Genomic DNA, 25,223 nt, shown 5'->3' on the forward strand with positions numbered 1-25,223 from the left:
GGGGTTGGTTAATGCGATTTAAGGCTCGGTCCAATTACCATAACCTTAAAGTGCAAGGTGAAGCTGCTAGTGGGGATGAGAAAGCAGCGAGTGAATTTCCTAAAGCGTTGTCTGAGATAATTAAGGAGGGGGGTTATTCTGCTCAGCAAGTGTTTAACGTGGATGAGATAGGTTTGTTTTGGAAGCGTATGCCTAACCGCACTTACATCGCCAAGGAGGAGAAGTCGGCACCCTGTCATAAAGCCAGCAAGGAGAGGCTAACTTTACTTCTTGGGGGTAATGCTGCTGGCGACTTCAAACTGAAGCCCTTGTTGGTGTATCAGGCTGAAAATCCAAGGGCACTCAAGGGCATTTGGAAGGGTCAACTACCAGTAATTTGGAAGTCCAACAAGAAGGCATGGGTGACACTTGCAGTGTTTGAGGACTGGTTCGTAAACCATTTTGTGCCAAGTGTGGAGCGGTATTGCGCCTCCAAGGGTATCCCCTTTAAGGTGTTGCTAGTGCTGGACAATGCCCCTGGACACCCTGCCCAGCTGGGAGACTTTAACCCTAATGTCAAGGTGGTTTACCTTCCACATAATCCCTCGGCCCTTTTACAGCCTATGGACCAAGGAGTGATTGCTTCGTTCAAGGCCTACTACCTACAAAGGACAATTGCTATGGCTTTACAGGCAACTGAAACCAAGAAGGACTTGACTCTGAAGGACTTTTGGAAATCCTACAACATCCTTGATGCTGTAAAGAACATTGCTGATAGGAGGTTAAGCAAACAAACATGAATGGTGTCTGGAAAAAAATTTGTCCTCAATTTGTGAATGATTTCCATGGGTTTGAGGACACAGTTCAGCGCGGACCTGATACAACTGGAGAAGCAGATGATAGAGGAAGAAGAAGAAGCACCCACCCCAGAGCCTAAGGCTTTCACAAGGCAGGACTTGGCAACAGGTTTTGCAGAGTTGCAGCAAGCGTTGGGAACTTTTGAGGCTCAGGATCCCAACTTGGACAGGTTCACTAGGGTTTCCAGAGGCATCATGGATTTGATGCAGTGTTACAAGGAGATCTTGGATGAAAAGAGGTTGCTCTCTGTTCAGACTAACCTGGAGCAGTATTTTAAGAAGGTAGAGAGGCCTGCAAGAGATCCTGTACCCTCTACCTCAGCTGCCTCTGCTAATTCAGACTCGCCTGCCCCATAATCTCCAGCACCTTCTGAATGTTCTGCTAACCCAGACTCACCTGCCCCACAATCTCCAGCACCTTCTGAATGTGCTGCCTCACCTCCAGACTTGCCTGCCCCAGCATCTCCAGCACCTTCTGTAGGTTCTGCCTCACCTCAAGACTCACCTGCCCCAGCATCTCCAGTATGTTCTGCCTCACCTCAAGACTCACCTGCCCCAGCATCTCCAGCATCTTCTGGAGGTTCTTTTTTTCTTCACTAACCTCCCCCAGTCTCTCCAGCACCGCAGCTTCCTCTCCAGTGTGCAAGCCAACCAAATTAATAAAGGTAAGGAATTGTTCTCTCTTTTTGTTATTGATACGTATTTACATTAAATCATGTGGTATTTTTTAATGTTCCGACTTACGCTGAAAATCGTCTTAAGAACGGATCAACGTCGTAACTCGAGGACCCCCTGTATTATATTTATGTACAGAAATAAAAATACCCTATACATAATACATTTTCATATGTATTAAACATAAAAGCATGAACATTTATAAATCAACACATCGATCGCTAAACTTGCGCTTTTTTTAACTATATTTTTGGATGAGCAGCAGGCAGCGGTATAGAATAACGTCATTGGCATATAGTTTACCCTAATACCTATGTAATAACTCAATAAGAATTTTTAATATCATTTGCATAACCTTTACTATCCCTTAAACGCCGAAGCGGTAAAAAAAAAAATGTCTCCCGTGTGCCGGAGACGTTTCAGAGTGAGCGCGGGAGTGGAAAAATTTTTTTTTCAAAAAATCATAGTGCGCTTAGTTTTGAAGATTAAGAGTTCATTTTTGGCTCCTTTTTTTGTCATTGCCTGAAGTTTAGTATGCAACCATCAGAAATGAAAAAAATTATCATTATCATATATAAATAATGCGATATATGATAGCGCAAAAACGAAATTTCATATATAATTGTATTCAAATCGCGCTGTGCGCAAAACGGTTGAAGGTAACAAGTTACTTTTTTTTCGTTGTAATGTACACTAAATTGCAATCATTTTGGTATATAACAAATTGTAAAACGATAAAAGCAACACAGAGAAAATATTATCACAAAATAATGCATGAATTCGTAACGCGCAGACGTAAACATATTTTTTTCAAAAATTCACCATAAATCTAAATATTGTCCTAGAGACTTCCAATTTCTTTCAAAGTGAAGACAAATGATTGAATATTACTATACTGTAAGAATATTAGCTTACAAATGCAGTTTTCGACCATATCTGACGAGTTAAAGTTGACCGAATGTCGAATTTTTTTTATATATATTTTTTTATATGCTATTATTTCGGAAATAAGAAAAGCTACAACTTTCAAATATTTTTCGTTTTATTCTACATAAAATTGCGCACATTTTCATATATAAAACTCTATGAAATGCCTAATATGAAACGGAGCAAATATTCCGAGAATGGGACTTACGCATTTCGGAGATTTGTGGCGGAGAATCCGCGCGCGGAGAGAAGGAAAGTTTTTTTAAAAATTCACCATAAATTTAAATATTGTGCTAGAGACTTTGAATTTGTTTCACGATGAAGATAAATGACTGAATATTACTAGACTGTAAGAGTTTTATCTTACAATTGCGTTTTTCGACCATTTCGGTAGAGTCAAATTTGACCGAACGTGGTTTTTTTTTCTATTTATCGTGATTTATATGCAAATATTTCGAAAATGAGAAAAGCTACAACCTTCAACTATTTGTTGTTGTATTATACATGAAATTGCGCACATTTTCATATATAAAACGTTATGTAACGGCTAATTTAAAAATGGGGTGCAAACATTACCACAAATCGCACGTATGATTTTTTCGGAAGAGTTACCGCGCGGACGTAAAGAAAATGTTATTTTTTTCATAAATTCACCATAAATCGAAATATTGTGCTAGAGACTTCAAATTTGTTGCAAAATGAAGGTAAATGCTTGAATATTACTAGAATATAAGCGTTTTAGCTTACAATTGCGTTTTTTGTCGACCATTTCGTAGAGTCAAAATTGACCAAAGGTTGAAAATTTGTCACTTATCATTTTTTATATGAAAATATTTCAAAATTGATAAAAGCTACAACCATGGGTTGTTTTTAGTTGTATTGTGCTTGAAATTGCGCACATTTTCATATGTAAAACTTTATGTAACGGCTAATTTAAAATGGTGCAAACATTACCACAATCGCATGTATGATTATTTTCGGAAGAGTTACCGGGCGGACGTAAGGAAAAAGTTTTTTCATAAATTCACCATAAATCGAAATATTGTGCTAGAGACTTCCAATTAGTTGCAAAATTAATTTAAATGATTGAATATTACTAAAATATAAGAGTTTTAGCTTACAATTGCGTTTTTCGACCATTTCGGTAGAGTCAAAGTTGACCAAAGGTTGAAATTTTGGCACTTATCGCTATTTATATGAAAATATCTCAAAATTGATAAAAGCTACAATCATGAGTATTTTTTTTGTTGTATTCTACATAAAAATGCGCACATTTTCATATATAATAGTCCATGTAACGGCTAATTTAAAATGGTAAAAAAATTATGTCAAAGTGACGAAATAATTTCCGAGATGTGTCACAGATACTTTTTAGTGCGGCAAGAAAGAAATTCGCGCTTGCGCGCCTGCGTAACGATTGTAAACAAAACAACACCTTGATCCGTGAACTCCCAGCATCCCCCAAGGCGCGTGATTCAAGAGTTTTCGGCTGGTAGGCCTAAAAGTATTTTTCCGCGAATTTTTAAAAAAACTTTTGTATGTCGACGTAAAATTCGTCCAGTCGGCACCCGAGAGACAAAAAATGTCGACGTAAAATACGTCCAGTCGGCGTTTAAGGGCTATTGTCTGAATAGTATTTCTACAAATGTATGTACTTGTTAGACATGACAGCACTTGGAGTGCTGTTAACCAAAAATTGTGCCGTAAAAATACCTTAAAATACCTTACTTTTTAATAAATATTTTTGACAACCGCCATAAAGCTTATTTGATGCTAAGTGATTGTGCCACTAACCATGGGCTGCCTGTATAAACATTTTTACCGGGTTTTTCTTGAGTTTTAACTAACAAAATAGGCAGTTTCAGGTGTTTTTATAAGGGTTCAACTATTCGTGGGTTCTAGCTATTCGCAGGGGGTCTGGTACCTATCCCCCGTGAATACGGGGGGACCACTGTATCATCCTGGGAGAGCTTTGGCAGAGAGTATTCCCCTCTTTTTCTTAGCAGATTCCATGCTCTGGCTAATATGCCAGGACACTAGCATTCAAGATTCTCCCTGTGTGAATCCTCTAATGGAGATAAAGCCATACATTGGAACCGATGTCCCAGTATTGGGCATAAGTAGATTTTGCCAATGAGCTTTCCCACACGAACCTAAGAGACCAGGGCACTGACTTTTTGCTTAAGAGGGATCCCTCAAAAAGAGTATCTAGCCTCTCCCATGCAATACCTCGATGTTGGGGAACGCTGCAGGCAGTGAGCCCAATTTACCCAGGATGGTGGTCTGTAACAAGTAGATTCTGTCAAGGCTTTTAAGAGCTGCTGGATGCAATAATGCATTATCTCAATATTAGGGAAGCCCTCAATACTGAGTACCATTACTTTAGAGGTGCTATTGAGGATTCTTGATGGGAATTCAAAACAGCTCAGAACACTTGAGTTGGAGGATATCTCCAAGATGTTTCAGCATCCTCCAAAGAGAGACTAGAAAGTTTACAAAAGCCACTTGTGCAGGGATCGTTCATCGCCTGACAAAATTTAGATCCTGGGAGCAGGCTAAAAATAAGAAAAAAAATGACCAAAGAGAAAATAAGTCTGTTGCTTAGATAACTTTAATCAGAGGACTCTTGGAGGTAAGACCCCTGTTTTCATAGTTTCAACCAATTCAAATACCTTGATCAGTTTGGACTGTACCTCCAAAGCTGGGAGAGTCGGTGACACCAGTACCTGCCCCTGAACCAGTACTGATAACCCTTGGTATGTTGTCTCCATATGTATCCTTTTGTGAGATGCCAAATACCTCATCGAGCCTGGCTCAGTTCGGCGATAATGTTATCCTGGGAGTTAATCCTGTCGGACAACCGGGAGAACATCTGCTCCATACTGTTCTTGAGAGAACCGACCAAATCCCCCATGTGTTGCAACAGGCCAGCATTGGGATCCAAAGCCGGAGCTGCTGCGGAGGTGGTCGGGTAACTCTGAACAGGTACCAAAGGAAGAGGAGAAACGGCTGACTCCGCTGGAGTATGTGATCTCTCCTTGGAAGATCTACTCCTTGAGGATTTGGAGCCGGACCCAGAAGCTCTAGACCTCTCTGCTCCGGGGTTTGTAGCCGGAGACTTGCGAGATGTTGACGCCGACGACGTCTTTTTAGACGACGACGACGTCTTACTCAGGGTTTTTACTACCGTCTGTCCTTTGACCTTAGGTCTTACGGAGGCATCAGGAGAAGTATAAAGGAGCTCAGCTCCTGTAAAGCCTTGGAAGGAAGCTGGAGAGTTTGCAGGAGTAGAAGATCCAGTGGCGCCCAAGGGAAGCCCTTGGGCGTCCAACGTACTCACCTCGACCAACAGGTCGTCAACACCTACCATTGGTTCAATGTTTAGATCCAGTGTCGCGACTTCCGACGAGATGTCCTGGCCTGGTTCAGTCAACGAAGCGGCGAGTTGCTGCTGAATTGCCGCTATAGTCGGGGCTGCCTCTGCTGGGTCGACGTAACCCGTTGACTTGCCGCCGGGGAAGATCAGGACCGCCAACCTCTTCTCAAGGATGTAGGGCTGTCCCTTGGCGGCGTTCTTGCCAAAACCGCCGACCCAAGCCCGCAGGGTTGCCAGGGCGGTGTCCCTAACAGCGGGAGCCTGGAAGAGAGGGTATTTGTTAGTTTTTTAAGTTTAAGCTTAAAATTAAAACTTAAGTAATAGGTTAAACTAAAATTATAGAGGATGCGAGATCCCATATAAAACAGGCTTAAGTTTAAAATAAGAGATTAAAATTAAACTTAAGAACTATAACCTTGTAGAGATTAGCGAACGGAGTTGGGAATACTTACCCCGTCTAAGAGCTGGCTCACCAGATCATAGCAAATAGTGCAGGTCTTGTGAAACCAGACTTGAAGGTTCCAGTGCGGAGTCGCGCATGGAGCATGGGATCTGCAGACTTCATGCCCACAGGGGTCCTGGAGCATGGCATTACATCCCGGATGCTCACAGTTGGTGGTCTGTAAGTGAAAAGATACATGAGCATCCTAAAAGATATCACTTACAGGCTAGAGGTTAACAGAACTCCGCTGCATGCCGGAGCGCGAAAAAATTTTGGGCATAACCCCTCCCTTACCGCCTGAATAGGCTAGAACCCCGGAGAGATCCGGTGTGAGCAGGCAACGGAGGGATTTGGCTTAAGGTAGCTTAAATTAAACTTACTATAGTTTAAAATAAATACTAATTCTTAAACCTAAAGCCATCGAACGTACCGGACTAAGTCCGGTGCGTGGCAGAGTTCGTGTCGCGATATCAGCGCGACGGGGTGGTTAGTAAAGACCAACTGTATGCCGCAGTCCGCCCGTCAGGGTGAACTAGCACCTTTCCACGTGGATGCCGGAGCTCCGGTAGATTAAAGAGCCCCAGTAAGCTGGGAAAGGGCGAGAGGGCGAACAGACTCGAGCTAGCAACGGAGCGACGGAGTAACGGCGGAGGGGGGAAAGGCCAGTCCCCCCCCCTTAGTCATCCGAGCGTGCCGTGAAGCCAGAGAGAGGTCGAGTCCAGTCTGGGTCTGTCCAGCCCCCCTACTCCCTCCGCCTAGGGAGAGAGGGAGGCAGGCACGGGTATGAGAGCAAAAAAGGGCACGTGTATACGCTGTGCGCTAACTGAAAAGGATGGCCACCAGAGGCGCAGCAGTCGGCAGCATGGGATGGAGTAGTAGTAGTTGCTGCCCACTCTGTGGGTCGGCTCCCCTCTTGTGGGGATTTTGTAGTGGGAGATTTCTATTGGCAAGCGGTTCGTGGTAGTGGTCTCACTCGCCATAGTGTTCATACCGACACCCTCTTGGAGGGTGAGCGAGTCAGTAGTACTGACCTTTTCTTTATTTTATTTATTCTCTGGTATGTGTTAGTACATTTACCTTAGAAATAATGGATTAAAGGATATTTCGCTGGCGACACGAACCAATCGCCCAGAAATAGATTTTTCCTTACGTCAAAATCCCTTTTTTAGGACATGGCTGCCTTTTCCTATACAAAATGGTACTTTGTCCCTCCTTCAGTAGGCATTAAAAGTTGTGAAAAGAGACAGTCATCCTACCTGCTAGTATGGCAACAAAAGTCATTGAGGCAAACCATTTTTTCATTTTAATGGATATTGTACCTCTATAATCCTGCAGAACCAGTTTTAACCTCATTTCTGTTGACTGATGAATATCACCAACACAATAATTTAGTACAGTAGTGCAAAGTACTTTACCATTACTGATCCTTAATTCGCTCCCAACCAATTTCCATTTCATCGTAATGTTACAAAACTTTTTTACGATGTTCGCATATCACATGCAACCCATGCTTTTGGTGATACGTATTTACGTTTTCACATTCTTTTTCCTCCATACTGATTATGTAATCACAATCAGTTTTTAATTCTACATTAATGACCTTTCATACCTTTATAGGCTTGCTGAACTTTTGACAATGTTAGTTCCCTGTTTCTCGACATACTTTGGCTTAATATAAATTGTTTAAACAGTAAGTGAAGTGAAAACGACAGCTATTGTTCTCAGGACTGATAGTAGTTAAAACAATGTTAGGAGGGAGAAATGAAAGTTGGAGAGGTGTGCATGTTTATGTATGTTGGGTGTGCCACAAATTATCAAACATATTTGATCGTACACTGCTACAGGCTGTAGCTTGTGTACAACCTGTAGGTAAATGAAAGTAATATTCAGAATGATATATGAACATTTACATATATGTATTGCATTCTTTAACTTTTGTATTCATTTATATACCTCCCTATATATTTAATGTAAGCTCATTCTCATTTATCATGTACGATATGTAATGACTGAATCTCTCCCGTCTGGCAGTCTTGTTTCGTTAGTACGGCACCGCTCTGTATTCCTTGCCTTGCACATAATATGCATCTCTGTGATTTTGTGTACTTCACTTAGACATTAATTTTTTTTTTTTTACATAAAGTGCCAGTGAAGCTTTTATTTCAAGAGGATTTTTTTCTGCAAGTACGTCTTCCGCCGCCATTAATCATCGATGCTTTCTTCTATTTGCCGCCTTCACCCAGCATGTTACCGTGGATTTATGCTGCAAGTGTATAGTGATTATTGAGTGAAGTGTTGTGCAGTTTCTTGCCATTTTAGAACCTGATTTTGTGCATTTCACATAACTTTCCTGACATGCAAAACCCTTTCTGCTGCCCTCATTGAGAGCGGATACCCATACATCCAATGCCCTCCATTGTTTCTGGGTTACTGATTGTCCGTCTGTCGCTATGTATAATGCGTAGCAGACACGTACATACACACACATGTGTATGCACACACTTACTCGCTGATCTAATAACTCTTATTCAAACAGTCTTTTTAAAAGGAGGAATTAATACATGTCATTCAGTGCACATTACACGTAATGGATGAGTTAGATTTTGTAGGCCAGCCAAAAGCCACCACTGACTAAGGACTCCTAAATGCCAGTAGTGTGGGAGTGTTGTGCCCGCAGTGGCAACACTGTGGGAGAGGAGATTGCCAGGACTTCACCACCCTCCTCCCTCTATCCCACCACTCCTTCGCCCTCACTATCAGCCCGTCCCCTCCACTCAACCGACTTCACCAGATTTCTTTCGGCTTATATAGTTTTTAGAAGAATCTCGCTGGTATGAAGAAGAGAAAAGACGACGTGAAGATGAAGAAAGAAGAGAATAAAAAAGATAGAAGAGCACAAGAGGAATTACGTAGAAGAGAGGAAAAAATGCGCAGAAATGAGGAAAATGCAAGATTTACTGCCCTTGTCCAGGCGCTCTCGCCTGCCCAACCCTTCCACTCAGAAAACCCCATACCCGATACATAGATGGGTACTTCTTCCTCCAATCAACCTTCTCTTCCCCCACCTCAAAAAGCAAATGCGCAAACACCGCTCCCTCTTAAGACTGATGCAACATTCCAAATGTTTAGGGAATGGAGAATCCAGTGGGATGATAATGCTATTATGGTGGATCTTTTCAAGCTTCCCAGGGAGAAACAGATAATCCAGTGCTTGTTGGAACACACCTTGCAGATCTCACCTTCCACAGATAAGTCTGTAGACGAATCTTTGGATGCCCTGCAGTCTCACATAAAGGGTTTACGCAATGAAGTTCTTCGCCATAGGGAATTGCTTAGTTGCAAACAGATGGAAGGAGAATCTTTTGCTGATTTCTATGTAAGGCTTCGACGCATTGCAGAGGAAGTTGACTTGTACCCAGGGAATGCAGCTGCATGAGAGGAGACCCAGTTGAAAATGATAATTTTAATGGTCATTCAAAATGCAGAGTTAGCAGAAAATTATCTCCTTGGACACTGCCTCCTCATTATATGATGTCGTCACAACCTGTCAGTCATATGAAACCGCTAAGAATGCAACTTCTTTCATATGTGCCCTACCTAACCAGTTGTGTGCTGATTCTGCCTACAAAAAGGGTAAGAAGAGGAGGACAAGTGAAACCTTACCTTCAAAAATAACTTTGGCACCAGCTACTTTATGCCAGCCTTGCGCTCAACAGCATGGCCCTAATGAGTGCCCTGATACCAACAATACCTGCAAAGGTGTGCCTGCCTCGGTCATTGGTCCAGGACAATTAAATGCCATGCCAGCAAAGCCCAGTGTCGCCTTTGCCACCACATTGGACACTTTGATAAGTGTTGCAGAGAGAAGAACCACCAGGATGGATCTCCAAGCAACACTACTGCCCACTCCAGCAAGACCAAAGATGCACGTCAGAAGAGCTGCCGCCATTTAGGATACCCTTCTTCCGTAGCCCCCAAGACACAGTAACTCATCTGTATGGCCGACCTCTTAGGTCGTGCATCCCTGCACACCCAAAGTCCTTTTCAGAGGAGTGGTAGGTCAAAACCGAGGACTGTGACCGCCTTGCTGCCACCCGTGCTGAGCAGGGTAAGACCTGGTATGATACCCATCCCCTCTTTCCCCTGTGGCCTCTTGCTTGGACAAGGAAAAGCAGTCCTTAGTTGATATTCCCCCATTGTCCCCACATCGTTCTCAAAGGCTTGTAGAGAAAGAGTCCACTTGAGAGAGTACTATGAGCGTGAGGGGGGAGGGAGGTGTTGGTAAATGAAAGAAACATTTAGTACGATATATGAACATTTACGTATATGTATTGCATTCTTTAACTTTCGTATTTATTTATATACCTCCCTATGTATTTAATGTATGTCATTCTCTGTTATGTACGATATGTAATTACTAACTCTTGCCCGTCTGGCAGTCATGGTTCGCCAGTACGGCACTGCTCTGTATTCCTTGCTTTGCACATAATATGCACCGCTGTGATTTTGTGTACTTCACTAGACAGCCAAATGCCATTATGCATTGGAGAACTGTGGGTTAAATATTTTAGATGGCTAGTCTCACATTTTTAAATTGTTTGATTTCATGATCATACTATGTCATGCTGGATATATACAAAGTTCCTGGTTAATGGGGAGTTCCTTTCCTGGCCGAGTGCTGATAACTGAAACATCATAGTAATTATGGTAATAAATGACATTTACAGTACTGTAAGTGCCGATTGGCATCGATAAACTGCTTACTGACACCTATGAACTGCTTACCGGCACCAAAAATTGTACTGACGCCAATAAACTATCTACTGATGACAATAAACCATCTACTGGCACCGATAAAGTGCTTAGCGTCGCTGAAAATCTGGTTAACGACATCATTAGCCAAGCATCATAAAACCAAAATGCTGTTAACCAATGCTGCCAATAAGTAGGGACTAGTACCTGTGTATATATATACATGTTTGATAGTGTGTGGCTTGCCTCACAAACATTGCCCAGACTGATAATTGTAAATGCTGCATGCTGCACAACTTTTCATGAATTTTTATATTTTTTTTATTTTCCTTAATTTTGGAATATTTTTTGCTACTGTTGTAAATGCAGATTGTAAGTTGCACCTGTCATAAGATGATGCCTATCTTTATTAGTTTACTACATTTTCTTCTCGGGAGAAAGGTTAGCATTATTTGTAGATATCTTTATAACAAGAATTACATTCTGTTCTACTGTAGAGATAGAATTTTCAGTTATCATTGTAATTACAGGAAGAAATCTATGGACCTCTGCCTATGATTGTCTTTGGTTCGTTATCGATTGTTGCTGGTCTTCTGAACTGCATTATGCCTGAAACCAAGAAAACGGCACTTCCTGAAACTATTGCTGATGCTGTAAATTTGGGCAGGTAGGTGAAATCCATGTTTATGATACCCCTTCTTTAGTGACATTTGAAATTAGATTAAGCATGCCTTTGTAATAGTCATATACAGCATTAATGGATTCTTGAGTGATGATATATGGTTAAAATTTTCAAAGATAAAGATTGGTATATGCAGATTATCATTTACTATGTTGTTGGATTACATGCTTCAGCAGTGAAAAACTGAATTCTACTTGATTGGGTAGTGATAATAAATCATTGTTATATAGTATGTCAGTAGAATAGGCATTTTTGAAGTTTCAGTATATTTTAGCAATGACTAGGAAACAGGCTTCGAAATCTATTAAATGCAGGCTTTGAGAGAATCTCACTGATTGAATAAGAAAATGAATACTCTATATATTAAGAGATATCACAGTCTTATTATCTAGATGCTCGCAGGTTCACCAAAAGATTTGCTCTTGAATGAGAGGTAAAAGTTAAAGGGTGATAAAATTAGAGAAGTTACACAGCAAGGTGAAAAGAAATCAGGGGGAATGGATGAAAGTGTAAGGTCACAAGTAATATGACCAAATGAATTTTTCAAAAAACCTTGAGCACCATCTGGACACAGTGTGGATATAGAATGTTAAAATACATGGACATTGGAGATTAGAAGTACTGCAACACATTTCCATCAGGCTTTTGGTGGAAAACAGCCAGCTCAAGACTGGTGAGTCTTAAATTCTTAATTTTGTATACGTATGTGACTTACCCAGTAATTATATAGCTGAGAGTTTCTACCTGATGGCAGCCTAAATTCAAATATTGTGGGTAGCGCTTTGATGGCTCATTGTAGATATACAGTGCTGGGAACGCATCACGCCATTGTGTTTTCTGCTGCGCTCGACAAAACATTGAGTGCTCACAGCAGCTTGTTCTTATATACTGGTTATATCACTGGATTTCGATAGCATTACAACCACCGGATTGCAGTCATAGCCTTCGAGCAGGATGAGTCTTGTCTTTTGTTTATTTTGTTCATTTTATCATTTAGCCAGATAATAATAATTGCCTTATAAATAGTTCTTGAATGGATCATTATTTAAGTAGATCAAATTCTTTAGCATATATCTTTCTTACCGGGCTTATTGTGTAAGGTGTCTGTTAAGAATTGCCTTTAGTAATCATGATGTTACGTCATTCCTTTAGGCCAAACTTTTTGTTTTAGAATTTGTTTACCGGCCACGAGCTATTAGGAAGACACTGGTAATAGTTACCTTAGAATAATCCTTTTGCAATCGTGATTGTTCACTGGACTTAGGCTGTTCTCAAGCCAAGGGTAAATGATTAACTCAAAGTAATTCTAGAGTTATCCATTCTTTTATCCCAAATTTTGTGCTTTTATTTACTTACTGGGTTTACGCTACATGTAAGCCACCTGTTAATGATTACCTTTAAAGTAGTTCTTGAATGTTGCAGGAATGTTGCATCATTCCATTAGGTGATATTTTGATTTTGGGATTTTGTTTACGTATCATATTCTAGTCGCTAACCGCCAGTAAATATAATTACCTTAAAGGTAATTTGTGAATGTTGAGACCTTCTTTTAGGCCAAATGTTAGCAATTAGACCAACACATTTTGTTTTGTTTACTGTGCCTCGATACTCATCACTTTCCTTGGCAGAGACAAAAGTGGAGGTTGAAAATGTAGTAAGGAGAGAATGGTGTTGTTGTTTGGCTGTGGGAGATCATAGGCGGATATGTTCCTGTCTGTCGAGTATTAACTAACTACCGGGTTTTTTCTTCAGCAGTACTTCGGTATGTTACAGAAAGAGCTGGGATAGCCTCGGTGTACAGAGGTATTTTCCTGGTGTCATACAGTTGTGAACATTCACGTTCAAAGTCCTAACCTCAAACTTGCTTGGCAGACTGGAGCTCAGGCTACTCGAGTCAATTAGCGGGGCACGATCTGTTATTGAATTCGATTACTTTGAATTCCTTAATAGTATACTCTAATTCTACTAATGTTTTCTTTTTGAGTAATCGGTTATTTGTAAATATCTGTTTTATTCATTTTTATTAGAGTCGGATTTGCTTTGAGACTTAATATAAAAACTACTTGATAATATAAATTTATCTTATTTTAGAGCGTAAATGTATACATTTACATTAATTTCCAATACATATCTGAATATATGAAATACTATTTCATATATTTGTTTTGTTACATTATACAAAATGAACACACATTTTAAGGAAATAAAATTGCTATTCAAACATCATTTTTAGCTTGCCTTCATTACCCTAGATGCCAGAATTTCATATAAAGTAGTTAATAATAGATTACTGATTGCATATTTTCTTACAGTAATAAGTAACTGAGATCACCAGAGATACCAGCATCTCGCCACTAGTCTGTCCAAGCATCATTTTGCATTATTTAAATACAAAGACTGAATATAGGAAATGCTAATGTTATTCATACATTTTTAGCATTCCTTCTTTGCTAGATACATAATCGATTATAGATTGATTATTTGCATAAAGTAACTAGTAACTGAGATTTCCAGAGACTTTGGCATCTTGCCTCTTGTCTGTCTAGGAGCAAGAGCCCGTGCTGACATAAGGCCAGCTTAATCAAAACACCAACTGTCTGAGCGTCCACCCCTGGGCGTCCAGTGTTTCAGGCGCCAGTGGCTGCCGAGCACCCAGTGTTTCAGGTACTCATGGCTGCTGAGCGCCTAGTTTTTCAGGAGCCAGTGACTGCCGAGCCCCCAGTGTTTCAGGTGCCAGTGGCTGCCGAGCGCCCAGTGTCCAGGCGCCAGTGACTGCCGAGTGTCCAGTGTTTGGGTTAACAACGGCTGCCAAATGCCCTGTGTTTCGGGCGCCTATGCCTGCCTAACATCCAGTGTTTGCCTCTCACCTCACGCCTCCCAAAGCTGACGTCAGTTTTCTCTTACTAGCCCTCCTATCTTAGTTACTTGCTCCCACATCTGGCTCCATCGCTTCCTTCCCATGCCTTTGCCAGCATTTTATTTCAATTGTCATAAATTTATCAATGTAACAGTGAAGTGTTGTGCAGTGGAGGAGGTGGCTACTTGTCCCTCGATTCTCCTAGACAGAGGAGGTGACTATCTGACCCCATCGGATCTCTTAGACTTAAAGTCGCTGTCTTGCTCCTCCATGCTGGGGAGAACACATATTGGTAGTCAAAGGGAGTCTGAAGGGGTTCCCCCCAGTTGTTACCCCCTTGGTCGAACCTGTGACCATTCCCAGGTATTGGCAGACAGCCACTGAAAAGGGATCTTGTGATGTATTTATGGGTTTTGAATGAACACAGCTAGATTAGTTTTAATTTTGAGCATCATGTACTAGCACCTAGGTATTCAATCTCATAAGCGACTTCTTGCTTCCAATAACTAGTCCTCTCCCATGCTTTTGTGCCACGTGTCTGGACTTGCTCTTTTCATATATACTCTTAAAGGTGGAAGTACCGACTTGTCCGTTGAAGAAGAAGTGGATCACAGCTCTGATCCTGCTTTGGCATTTTGGATGGACACCAGATTTGAGTGCTTGGATATCTCTCATATCTGGTGTTTTTTGTCGAGCCCCTATCTCCATCCAGGCACTCTGCACCATCTGAGGAGCTACATTCCCATGCTCCAGCTCACCCGGAGCTTTCCACGTCTTTCCTGGCACCAGCTGTTGGTAGTTTGGTGCTAGTTGTTGGATGCCCCATGATAGTCTCCTTATTCGTCTTTGTCGACACTTCAGGATCTTTTGTTTGCTCCTGTCCTACCTTGGATAGGACATGACTTGAGTTGTGCAGGAAGCTCTGTGTAGTCCTCTTTGTGAGGTTTTCGATTACAGAGAAGACAGATCCCTGACGAGAAGTGGCAAGTTCTTGCCATGTTTTGGTGCATTCAACTCCCCTCAACTCTTGCGCTCCCACGATCTAACCAGTTGTAGGAAGAGAAGGCGCCAATTGGTCTGTCAGAGCCCCATGCTATCCCTTCTTGAAGCATTTTTCGCTGAGGCAATACATTTTCCTAAGTCCATACTTTGCTATCACCACTGCAAGTTGATGATCGCATGCTTTATCGCTCCCTCCTGCTAGTTCCGAGAAGAGCAGGCTAGAACGATCAATCCTCTCTTTTTTCCCAACTACATCCTGGGTTACATTGTGATGGATGAGGAAATGATAGGAACTCTTTGAAGTGTACTCCCCAGAGTTCGGATTCAAGAGCCTATGTTCCTAATTCTATCTTCGGACATCACCTGACATACGTTCATTTGTTTGTGGGAACAACCAGTTCAGCATGGACTAGTCTTCGGTGTCCTATTATCACCGTAGAAACTGCCCTTCAGGATAGAATCTTGTTTGCTCTCTTCCTTAGAGAATAAAGGATATCTGCCTCCAGTCCTTATTTTGATCACCAGTTGCCTACAAATATAGTACATACTTGTATACTTTTGTGGCAGGCACCTGTTATCGGTTGCACCGTCTGGGTAATAGACGCACACCTGTAAGTTAGCCCTTCTAGTGTGTGACCGAGACAAATAGTACCTCATCATAACCAGAGTTGCTTGTTACTAAATTGAAACTTAAGATAGCCTTTAGTGCCCTAAAGTTTCAGGTTGGGGCTTTGAGACGCCTAATGGATTTGTTTGGCAACAACACCACAGGGTTGGTATTATCACTAAACAAGAGGATTGCTTTCCTTCATGTTTTGATTAGCATGGAGTTGCTAAAGTGTGTTTATTGTGCACTCAATATCTCTCTAAAAGACGAACGCATGCCAAGGCAAAATGCACTACCAGGCATCTCAGCCTACAGAGTCAAGCGAGTGCCTTCTCACTGAGATCTTTTTCGTCCTATATATAGTTTGTTTATCCTTTGTTGAGGGTTAACACTTAACTTGAATCTCTCTGTGCAACCATCACAGACTTAAGTCTCTGGTTGGCTTTAGGTTCTCGGTTATGGTTCCTGTTTTGGGCTCCCCAATTTCCATTGCAAGAATCATCAGACAGAGTTATGCCTCATTAGATTCAGCATTGTCTTTCTGTTTACCTGACAGTACAACAGAAGTCTCAAAGTCTTCTGTTTCGTCACATTTAACCCATAGACCACTGCGATGATTCAGAATGATTGTGCAGACAAATACAGCGTCTTTTTTACTTCTCTTCTCTCTTAATTTGTAAGTGATCAACTACTAGTTGTTAACAGTGATTTGGAGTGAACGTTGGAAGATTTCACCTGCCCTGATAGCTCTGCTTCCAGGGTAAACAGAAAAGTTACTCCCAGAACAACCTTCACTGAGACAAGAAGCGGTTTGTCAGGTATTCCTACTTATTTACACAGCTAAAGACTTCCAGCCTTCATTGCAACAGTAATCATAAGACCATCCATTCCCTAGGGAGTTACTGTAAGAACTCGTCTCTTCCTTTGGCTAAATGGGTGGTCTTCCATTTTATATGGGCTTCATGTTTGAGACACTCGGTGTTGTGGAGTGTCTTTTCGCCTTGTTTGGAGCAAAGCTAAGGATATAAGAACAGCCTCGTCCTCCTTAGTTCTCAGTTATTTGTTGCTCTTTAAGGCCTTTCTGCTATCAATCTACTACTGGAGGCATAAATGATCCTTGCTTATCATATTTGTTTTCTGTTTTTATGTAAGCTTTAAAAAAAGAAAAAGGTAGACATTTTTCAATAACTCGAGACCATTGTTAGTGACTGGCATGATATCGTAGAAGGAAGCATTGGATATTTTCCTATTATCTCTTCACCTTTTCAGTAAGGTGCTGAGTTTGGAGAGCCAGGGGTTACAGTGTACCTGAAGTACCCATCACTCTCAGTGGATGGGTCATGATGTTATTTCAGTGTAGGTGTCAGTGTTTTCTGGTTGTTTTATTTTGGTGCTGCACCCAGGGCAAGGGTGGGCACGTATCATACTTTGCTAGCCATAGAAGCTTTCCCCTTGCTGCAAAGTTCCGTATCCAAGTCACCAATATTTTCTTCCCCCTCATTCCTTTCTACTCCAGTGAATGGCTTAATATTCCTTTGATGGATAACCTTAGCATCACTTCCTTCAGGCCTAATTCTATACAAACCACAGTCCCTGTTGAGTACTTTTTCAATCACCCATTGTCTTTTACCGAATTTGTCTCCTAGTTTAGCTTTTCCAATTATTTTATTTTCTCGTAAATGTCTTCCAGATAACCCCAGCTCTTGATCAAAATACATGGTTCCCTTCCAAACAACAAGAAATACGGAGAAAACTCTGTCGCTGAGTGGTATGTTATGTGATACGCAAATACTAAACTGCAAATACAATGGCCCTTATTTTGTTCCTCTTCTCCTCCTCCAAACTTCTAAGCAGACCATACAGAGTTCTATTCATTCTTTCCACCCGACAATTTCTTCAGGTTCATATGGAGAAGTGTGTGATTTCTTTACATTAAATCTTTTACAGATTTCCTTAATTAGAGCGCTTTCAAAATTTCTCCCCTGGTCAGTATGAAGCTGCTGAGGAATTCCATATTTATAAAAGAGCTCTTCCACCAAAATTTTAGCCACTGTTGTTGCTTTCTGATCCTTCGTTGGATATGCCCTCACATATTTGCTAAACAGGTCACTTAAAACTAAAATATGCGCCTTTCCAGAGGTTGATCTTTCTACGGAACAAAAATCTATCGCCAGAATTTCCGTGGGCTGAGAAGTTTCCACATGAACAGGAGTGGTATTTCTATATGGCATTTCATCTTTTGGCCTTAAACAAGTTTCACAATTTCTAATAAAATCAGTTACAAATCCCCTCATGTTGGACCAATAAACCCTAGAGTTCAGTAATTTGTAATGTAATTTCTATCTATACCTTGATGCCCCAGATTATCATGAGTTTCGACTAAACACACATCTTAAAAGAACAGGAACGACTGATCTATATATCATATTACGTAACAGATCCATATGAATCTTATAAAGAATGTCATTTCTTATCACAAGACTTTCTTTCTCCGTTTTCCACAGAACTAATTCAGGTTTATAATTATTGTTTTCTAACTGAATATTTTCTCCTTCTATCCATTTCCTTACAATCTTTAAAACTGAACAAGATTTCTGTTTATTAACAACATCCTCCCACTCTTAGTCTCATGTCTACTTATGGCACAAACAAAATTTGCATCCTCATGAGGAGCTACCCATACTTAGCCTCATTCATTACCATCTCCTCTCTAGGCTTGCGTGTCAGAATGTCGCCTTTAACATTTTGTTTTCCTGGTCAGAATTTGAGCTCAATGTCAAATACTGATAAATCAGCCATCCATTTTTGTTCTGTGAGATCAAGTTTTGCTGTGCTGAGATTGCTCAAGGGAGCATTGTTAGTATACACTATGCACTTTGTGCCAATAAGATCATTTTTAAACTTTTCAGTAACAGCCCACTTCAGAGCGCACAATTCTAGTTCCCATGAACTATAATTCCTCACGTTTCTTTCATGTTGTTTCAGTGACCTACTTGCATAAGCTACAGGATGCAGCTTATCCTCCTTATATTGGGACAAAACAGCACTAAGTCCATTGTAACTAGCGTCTGTTTCTAACATACACACTTTCCCAAACTCAATCGCTTTCAGTACTAGGGTATCTATCAATTTTTTTCAATGTCTGGAAGGCCATTTCTGTGTCTTCTGTCCATTTATCATTAATACTTTGACTGGATTTCTTCTTTTCCCCTTTCAACAGTTTATTGAGTGGCTTGGCAATCGTGGCAAAATTTTTAATAAATCTTCTATAAAAAGTTGCAAATCGTTAATAGTTTCTGGCCTCTTCCAATTCTTCACTGCTTCAATCTTACTTAGCTCAGGTCCTATTTTTTGATTACTAATGCTAAATCCCAGGTAACACGTCTTCAAAGAATGACATTTCTTTGGCTTTACAGTGGTACCTCGACATACGAAAGGCTCAACTTACGAAAAACTCGAGATACGAAAGCAAATACGAAGATTTTTTTGCTCTACATACGAAAATTGTTCAAGATGCGAAAGGTTGTTGCTGTAAAGTCCCGAGATTCGCCCGGACCACCAATAACAATTTTAAAACTCGCGCGCCGCCAACTTAGTACTGACTCACCACCATCCTCCCACTCTCCCATTGGTTCCTAATGCTAGTCACCGCCATAAGATCCTGCTCTCCTATTAGTCAGCAATTCTCCCATGATCCCATCATGCATCTACGTAGCGGTGTGCTTTTTCGGCCACTTGGCGGCATCATCGGTATCGTAAGCACGTGGAATTCGTTCGTTCCATATGATTTCGTTTATTAACGTAAATTCGTTAGTGATTTCGTTGTAGTACTACTTTATCGTGTTATGTGAGAACTTTACTTCATACGTGTACGCACCACATAACTTAATTACATAAAGTAAATACGTAGTCATGGGTCCCAAGAAAGTTGAAGTAGGAAAGAAGAGGATGCTTTCTTTTGAGACAAAAATGGAGATAATAAAAAAGTATGAAGCAGGCATGCGATTGAGTGTGATCGCCAAGGAATACGGCTGAAATCCGTCGACAATAGGCACTATCCCTCTTACGCCGAAGCGGTAAAAAAAAAATTGTCTCCCGTGTGCCGGAGGTGTTTCAGAGTGAGCGCGGAAGCTGAAAAAATATTTTTTTCAAAAAATCACCATAAATCTAAATATTGTCCTAGAGACTTCCAATTTCTTTCAAAATGAAGACAAATGATTGAATATTACTATACTGTAAGAGTATTAGCTTACAATTGCAGTTTTCGACCATATCTGACGAGTTCAAGTTGACCGAATGTCAAATTTTTTTATATATATATTTTTTATGTGCAATTATTTCGGAAATAAGAAAAGCTACAACCTTCAAATATTTTTTGTTTTATTCTACATGAAATTGCGCACATTTTCATATATAAAACTCTATGAAATGCCTAATATGAAATGGAGCAAATATTCCGAGAATGGGACGTACGCATTTCGGAGATTTGTGGCAGAGAATCCGCGCGCGGAGGGAAGGAAAGATTTTTTTTTAAATTCACCATAAATCTAAATATTTTGCTAGAGACTTCGAATTTGTTTCAAGATGAAGATAAATGACTGAATATTACTAGACTGTAAGAGTTTTAGCTTACAATTGCGTTTTTTGACCATTTCGGTAGAGTCAAAGTTGACCGAATGTGGTTTTTTTTCTATTTATCGTGATTTATATGCAAATATTTCAAAAATGAGAAAAGCTACAACCTTCAATTATTTTTTGTTGTATTCTACATGAAATTGCGCACATTTTCATATATAAAACTTTGTGTAACGGCTAATTTAAAATGGTGCAAACATTACTGCGCACATTTTCATATATAAAACTTTGTGTAACGGCTAATTTAAAATGGTGCAAACATTACCACAATCGCACGTATGATTTTTTTGGAAGAGTTACCGCGCGGACGTAAAGAAAATTTTATTTTTTTCATAAATTCACCATAAATCGAAATATTGTGCTAGAGACTTCCAATTTGTTGCAAAATGAAGGCAAATGCTTAAATATTACTAGAATATAAGCGTTTTAGCTTACAATTGCGTTTTTTGACCATTTCGGTAGAGTCAAAGTTGACCAAAGGTTGAAATTTTGGCCCTTATCATTATTTATATGAAAATATCTCAAAACTGATAAAAGCTACAACCATGGATTGTTTTTAGTTGTATTGTGCATGAAATTGCGCACATTTCCATATATAAAACTTTATATAACGGCTAATTTTAAAATGGTGCAAACATTACCACAATCGCATGTATGATTTTTTTCGGAAGAGTTACCGCTCGGACGTAAGGAAAAAGTTTTTTCATAAATTCACCATAAATTGAAATATTGTGCTAGAGACTTCCAATTAGTTGCAAAATTAAGGTAAATGATTGAATATTACTAAAATATAAGAGTTTTAGCTTACAATTGCGTTTTTTGACCATTTCGGTAGTCAAAGTTGACCGAAGGTTGAAATTTTGGCAATTATCATTATTTATATGAAAATATCTCAAAACTGATAAAATCTACAATCATGAGTATTTTATTGTTGTATTCTACATAAAAATGCGCACATTTTCATATATAATACTTCATGTAACGGCTAATTTACAATGGTACAAAAATTATGTCAAAGTGACGAAATAATTTCCGACATGTGTCACAGATACTTTTTAGTGCAGCAAGAAAGAAATTCGGCTTGCGCGCCTGCGTAACGATTGTAAACAAAATAACACCTTGATCCTTGAACTCCCAGCATCCCCCAAGGCGCGTGATTCAAAAGTTTTAGGCTGGTAGGCCTATAAGTATTTTTCCGCGAATTTAAAAAAAAACTTTTGTAAGTCTACGTAAAATACGTCCAGTCGGCACACGGGAGACAAAAAATGTCGACGTAAAATACGTCCAGTCGGCGTAAGAGGGTTAAGCAGAGGGATGCCATCAAAGCAGCTCACCTTCCAAGGGCGTGACTATTTTTCTAGCAAGAGGAGCCACGTGCATGACAAGATGGAACGGCTGCTTCTTGTCTGGATAAAAGATAAAGAAATCGCTGGCGATACTATAACCGAGACGGCAATCTCCCACAAGGCCAGTGTTATTTTCGGCGATTTGATTGCCCAGGCCGAAGACGACGGAGGAGAAGGGACATCGACGCTAACCCCAGAGTTCAAGGCTTCTCATGGGTGGTTCAAAAATTCCGTAAACGGACTGGCATCCTTTCGGTGGTGCGGCATAGGGAGGCGGCCAGCTCGGACACGAAAGCGGCCAAAGCCTTTATTAAGACGTTTGACAAGATGACAATCGAGGAAGGCTCAAGTTCTCAGCAAGTCTTCAACTGTGATGAGACTGGCCTCTTTTGGAAAAAAATGCCTCGTCGGACGTACATCACGCAGGAAGAGAAGAAGTTACCCGGGCATAAGCCTATGAAAGACAGGCTTACTCTCACACTTTGTTCGAACGCCAGTGGGGATTGCAAGGTGAAGCCCCTACTTGTCTATCATTTGGAGACTCCTCGAGCCTTCAAGGCCCACAAAGTGCTAAAGGAGAAGCTTCCGGTGATGTGGAGGGCTAATGCGAAAGCCTGGGTAACGAGACTTGTTCACGGAGTGGGTAAATCTGTGTTTCGGCCCGACAATGAAGAAATTCTTGGAAGAGAAGCGCCTCCCTCTGAAATGTCTGCTGTTGTTGGACAATGCCCCTGCTCACCCTCCTGGCCTTGAGGAAGATATCCTAGCGGATTATTCGTTTATCAAGGTTCTTTATCTTCCGCCTAACACCAGCACGTGGCTCCTCTTGTTGGACAAAATAGTCACGCCCTTGGAAGGTGTAGCTGCTTTGATGGCTTCCTTCTGCTTAAGGATGGTGCCTATCATTGACGGATTTTGGCTGTATTCCTTAGCAATCACACTCAACCACATGCCAGCTTCATACTTTTTAGTTATCTCCATCTTTGTCTCCATAGAAAGCATCCTCTTCTTTCCATGAACTTCAGCAACATTCTTGGGACCCATGGCTAATCAAGTTAATTAAGTTCACACACAACACGATAAAGTAACTTACTACGAAGAAAGCGAAATCACTAACACAAATTTACATTAACAAACAAAATCTATGTGAACGAACGAATTTCGCGTGCGTACGATAACGCTGATGCGACAAAATGGTCGAAGGACGCCTTTACGTAGAGGGATGATGGGACAGATGCTGACCAATAGGAGAGCAGGATCTTACGGCGGTGACTAGCATCAGGAACCAATGGGAGAGCGGAAGGATGGTGGCGAGTCTACTCCGTTGGCGGCGCGCGAGTTTTAAAATTGTTCTCCGTGGTCCGGGCGAATCTCGGACTTTACCCTTTCACAACCTGAATTATTTACGTATACAGAAGCAAAAAAAATCTTCGTCTTTGCTTTCATAACTTGGATTTTTTGTAAGTAGACTCTCATATGTCGAGGTTCCACTATATTGTTGATTTAAATCATGTTGAGGGTTCCCTCTGTTATATGTCTTATCCAGTTTACCCCATCATCTTCATAGTTACATAATGCAAGTTCCTTCTAATTCTTCAAATATTGAGTGTCTGTCCTATTGAGGAGTGAACTGTGTGTAGGGGCGGACATGTTGGAGGTCTCTCTTGCGTTTCTTCACAGAAAAGAAGGGTTTTTCGCCCTTGGTGATTATATCTCTTACAGTAAGCAATGTGTTAATAGTGTCTCCACGTAATACCCGGCGTGTAAGCCGAGAGAGTGTTGTGCAACAGCAGATATACTAATATTCTTTCTGCTCCAATCAGTGCCTTAGAAATCTTTCAAATCACAGCTACTCAAGGCCTATTGGTCCTGGGAAATGGGTAAAAGAATGCAGTGTATATGTTAGTGCTTGACCCCTCCCTTACCGCAAAAATGTCACCCGATCAACCTCCAACCGTTGCGCAAGTGACCCTGGCACCTACCGGTGCCTGTGCGAACAATTGTCTTTTCTATATACAATACCAGTTGAACTGTTCCAACATCGAGTCCACTATACAATCTGTCAATGATGCCTTCTCCGATGAGGAAATCAATGTTGCATATACAAAATGCAAAGATCTGATACCAGGGAGCATTCTCAAGGAGCGATCTGCAAAGAACTTGTCCTCTCAGAAAAAAATATCTTATATCACTAAGTGGCTAAGGACCTGCTCCGTGGAAATCTATGCTGATGACCCTTACAATCTGCCTCCAAAGGGGCCTGCTGACCTAAGCCTACCTGCGGTGTACCACACGTCAGAAAATGCCTTCCAAACAGCAAAATCTCTCTCAGAAATAATTGGAAAAAACTCTGAAAAATTGAGGAGACAAATGATAAATTATCAAGAATCTGGGACGTGATCAGAGGACTACAGGAATCCCTAAACAGTCTTAAAACAGTGGAAACAAATAACCTCACACGGATCTGGGATGCGATCAAAGGAGTGCAGGGATCGATAGACAATCGCACAGATAGCCACCAGACTCCTACGAATGCGGCATCCAGTTTTTCCTCGCCTCCCAGCAACACGGAAGTGCCCCCGTCACCTTTAGACCGTTCCGAGGAGACTGTTGGTCTCCCAACCTCTTCTCCCTCCCCAGTGCCTCCGGTGGAAGATATATCTTTGGTGATGATTACTAGCTCAAGTAATCCTCCCCACCCTATCTCTCCCCCCCAACCCCCTATCGTAGATGCAGATGAAACTGATTATGAGGGGTCTGGCGGCTGGCAGATACAAACAAGCAGAAAGAAGAGAAGAACCTCCCGTTTGGCCGCTGGACTGGAGCCCAACATTCGTGTTTCACCTCGCCCGACACTTGAGAAGAGATGTCACGTAGTAATTCACAATCTGCGCTCATCGGTGACGCTAGATGCCATAGTGGAGAGAGTCAAGTTTCTCACTGGCTCTGACCCACTCATCTCTCACGAACTCCCATGCAGGATTAAACATGAGGTGGCTTACAGGATTACCTGCCTATTTCAACACCTCGACGTTCTTAAAGGCGAGAATTTCGGTCCTAATATATTAGTTTCAAGATATAAACTA

At 41.0% G+C, this 25,223-nt stretch overlaps 1 protein-coding gene across 3 annotated transcripts in view; it reads left to right on the forward strand.

The window, feature by feature from the left end:
• LOC135211001 (organic cation transporter protein-like) overlaps window positions 1-25,223 on the forward strand; it is a 421,916-nt gene that overhangs the window by 392,013 nt on the left and 4,680 nt on the right. For 2 of the 3 annotated variants that reach the window (XM_064244015.1, XM_064244016.1), the window contains exon 12: window positions 11,539-11,675. In XM_064244015.1, the coding sequence (XP_064100085.1) occupies window positions 11,539-11,675 (137 nt within the window). Of the gene's footprint in view, window positions 1-11,538; window positions 11,676-17,425; window positions 17,484-25,223 lie in introns of those variants that run through there. The other variant, XM_064244017.1, reaches the window with a different exon arrangement.

Source organism: Macrobrachium nipponense, chromosome 4 (assembly GCF_015104395.2).
Source record: "Macrobrachium nipponense isolate FS-2020 chromosome 4, ASM1510439v2, whole genome shotgun sequence".
Classification (NCBI taxonomy): Eukaryota; Metazoa; Arthropoda; class Malacostraca; order Decapoda; family Palaemonidae; genus Macrobrachium; species Macrobrachium nipponense.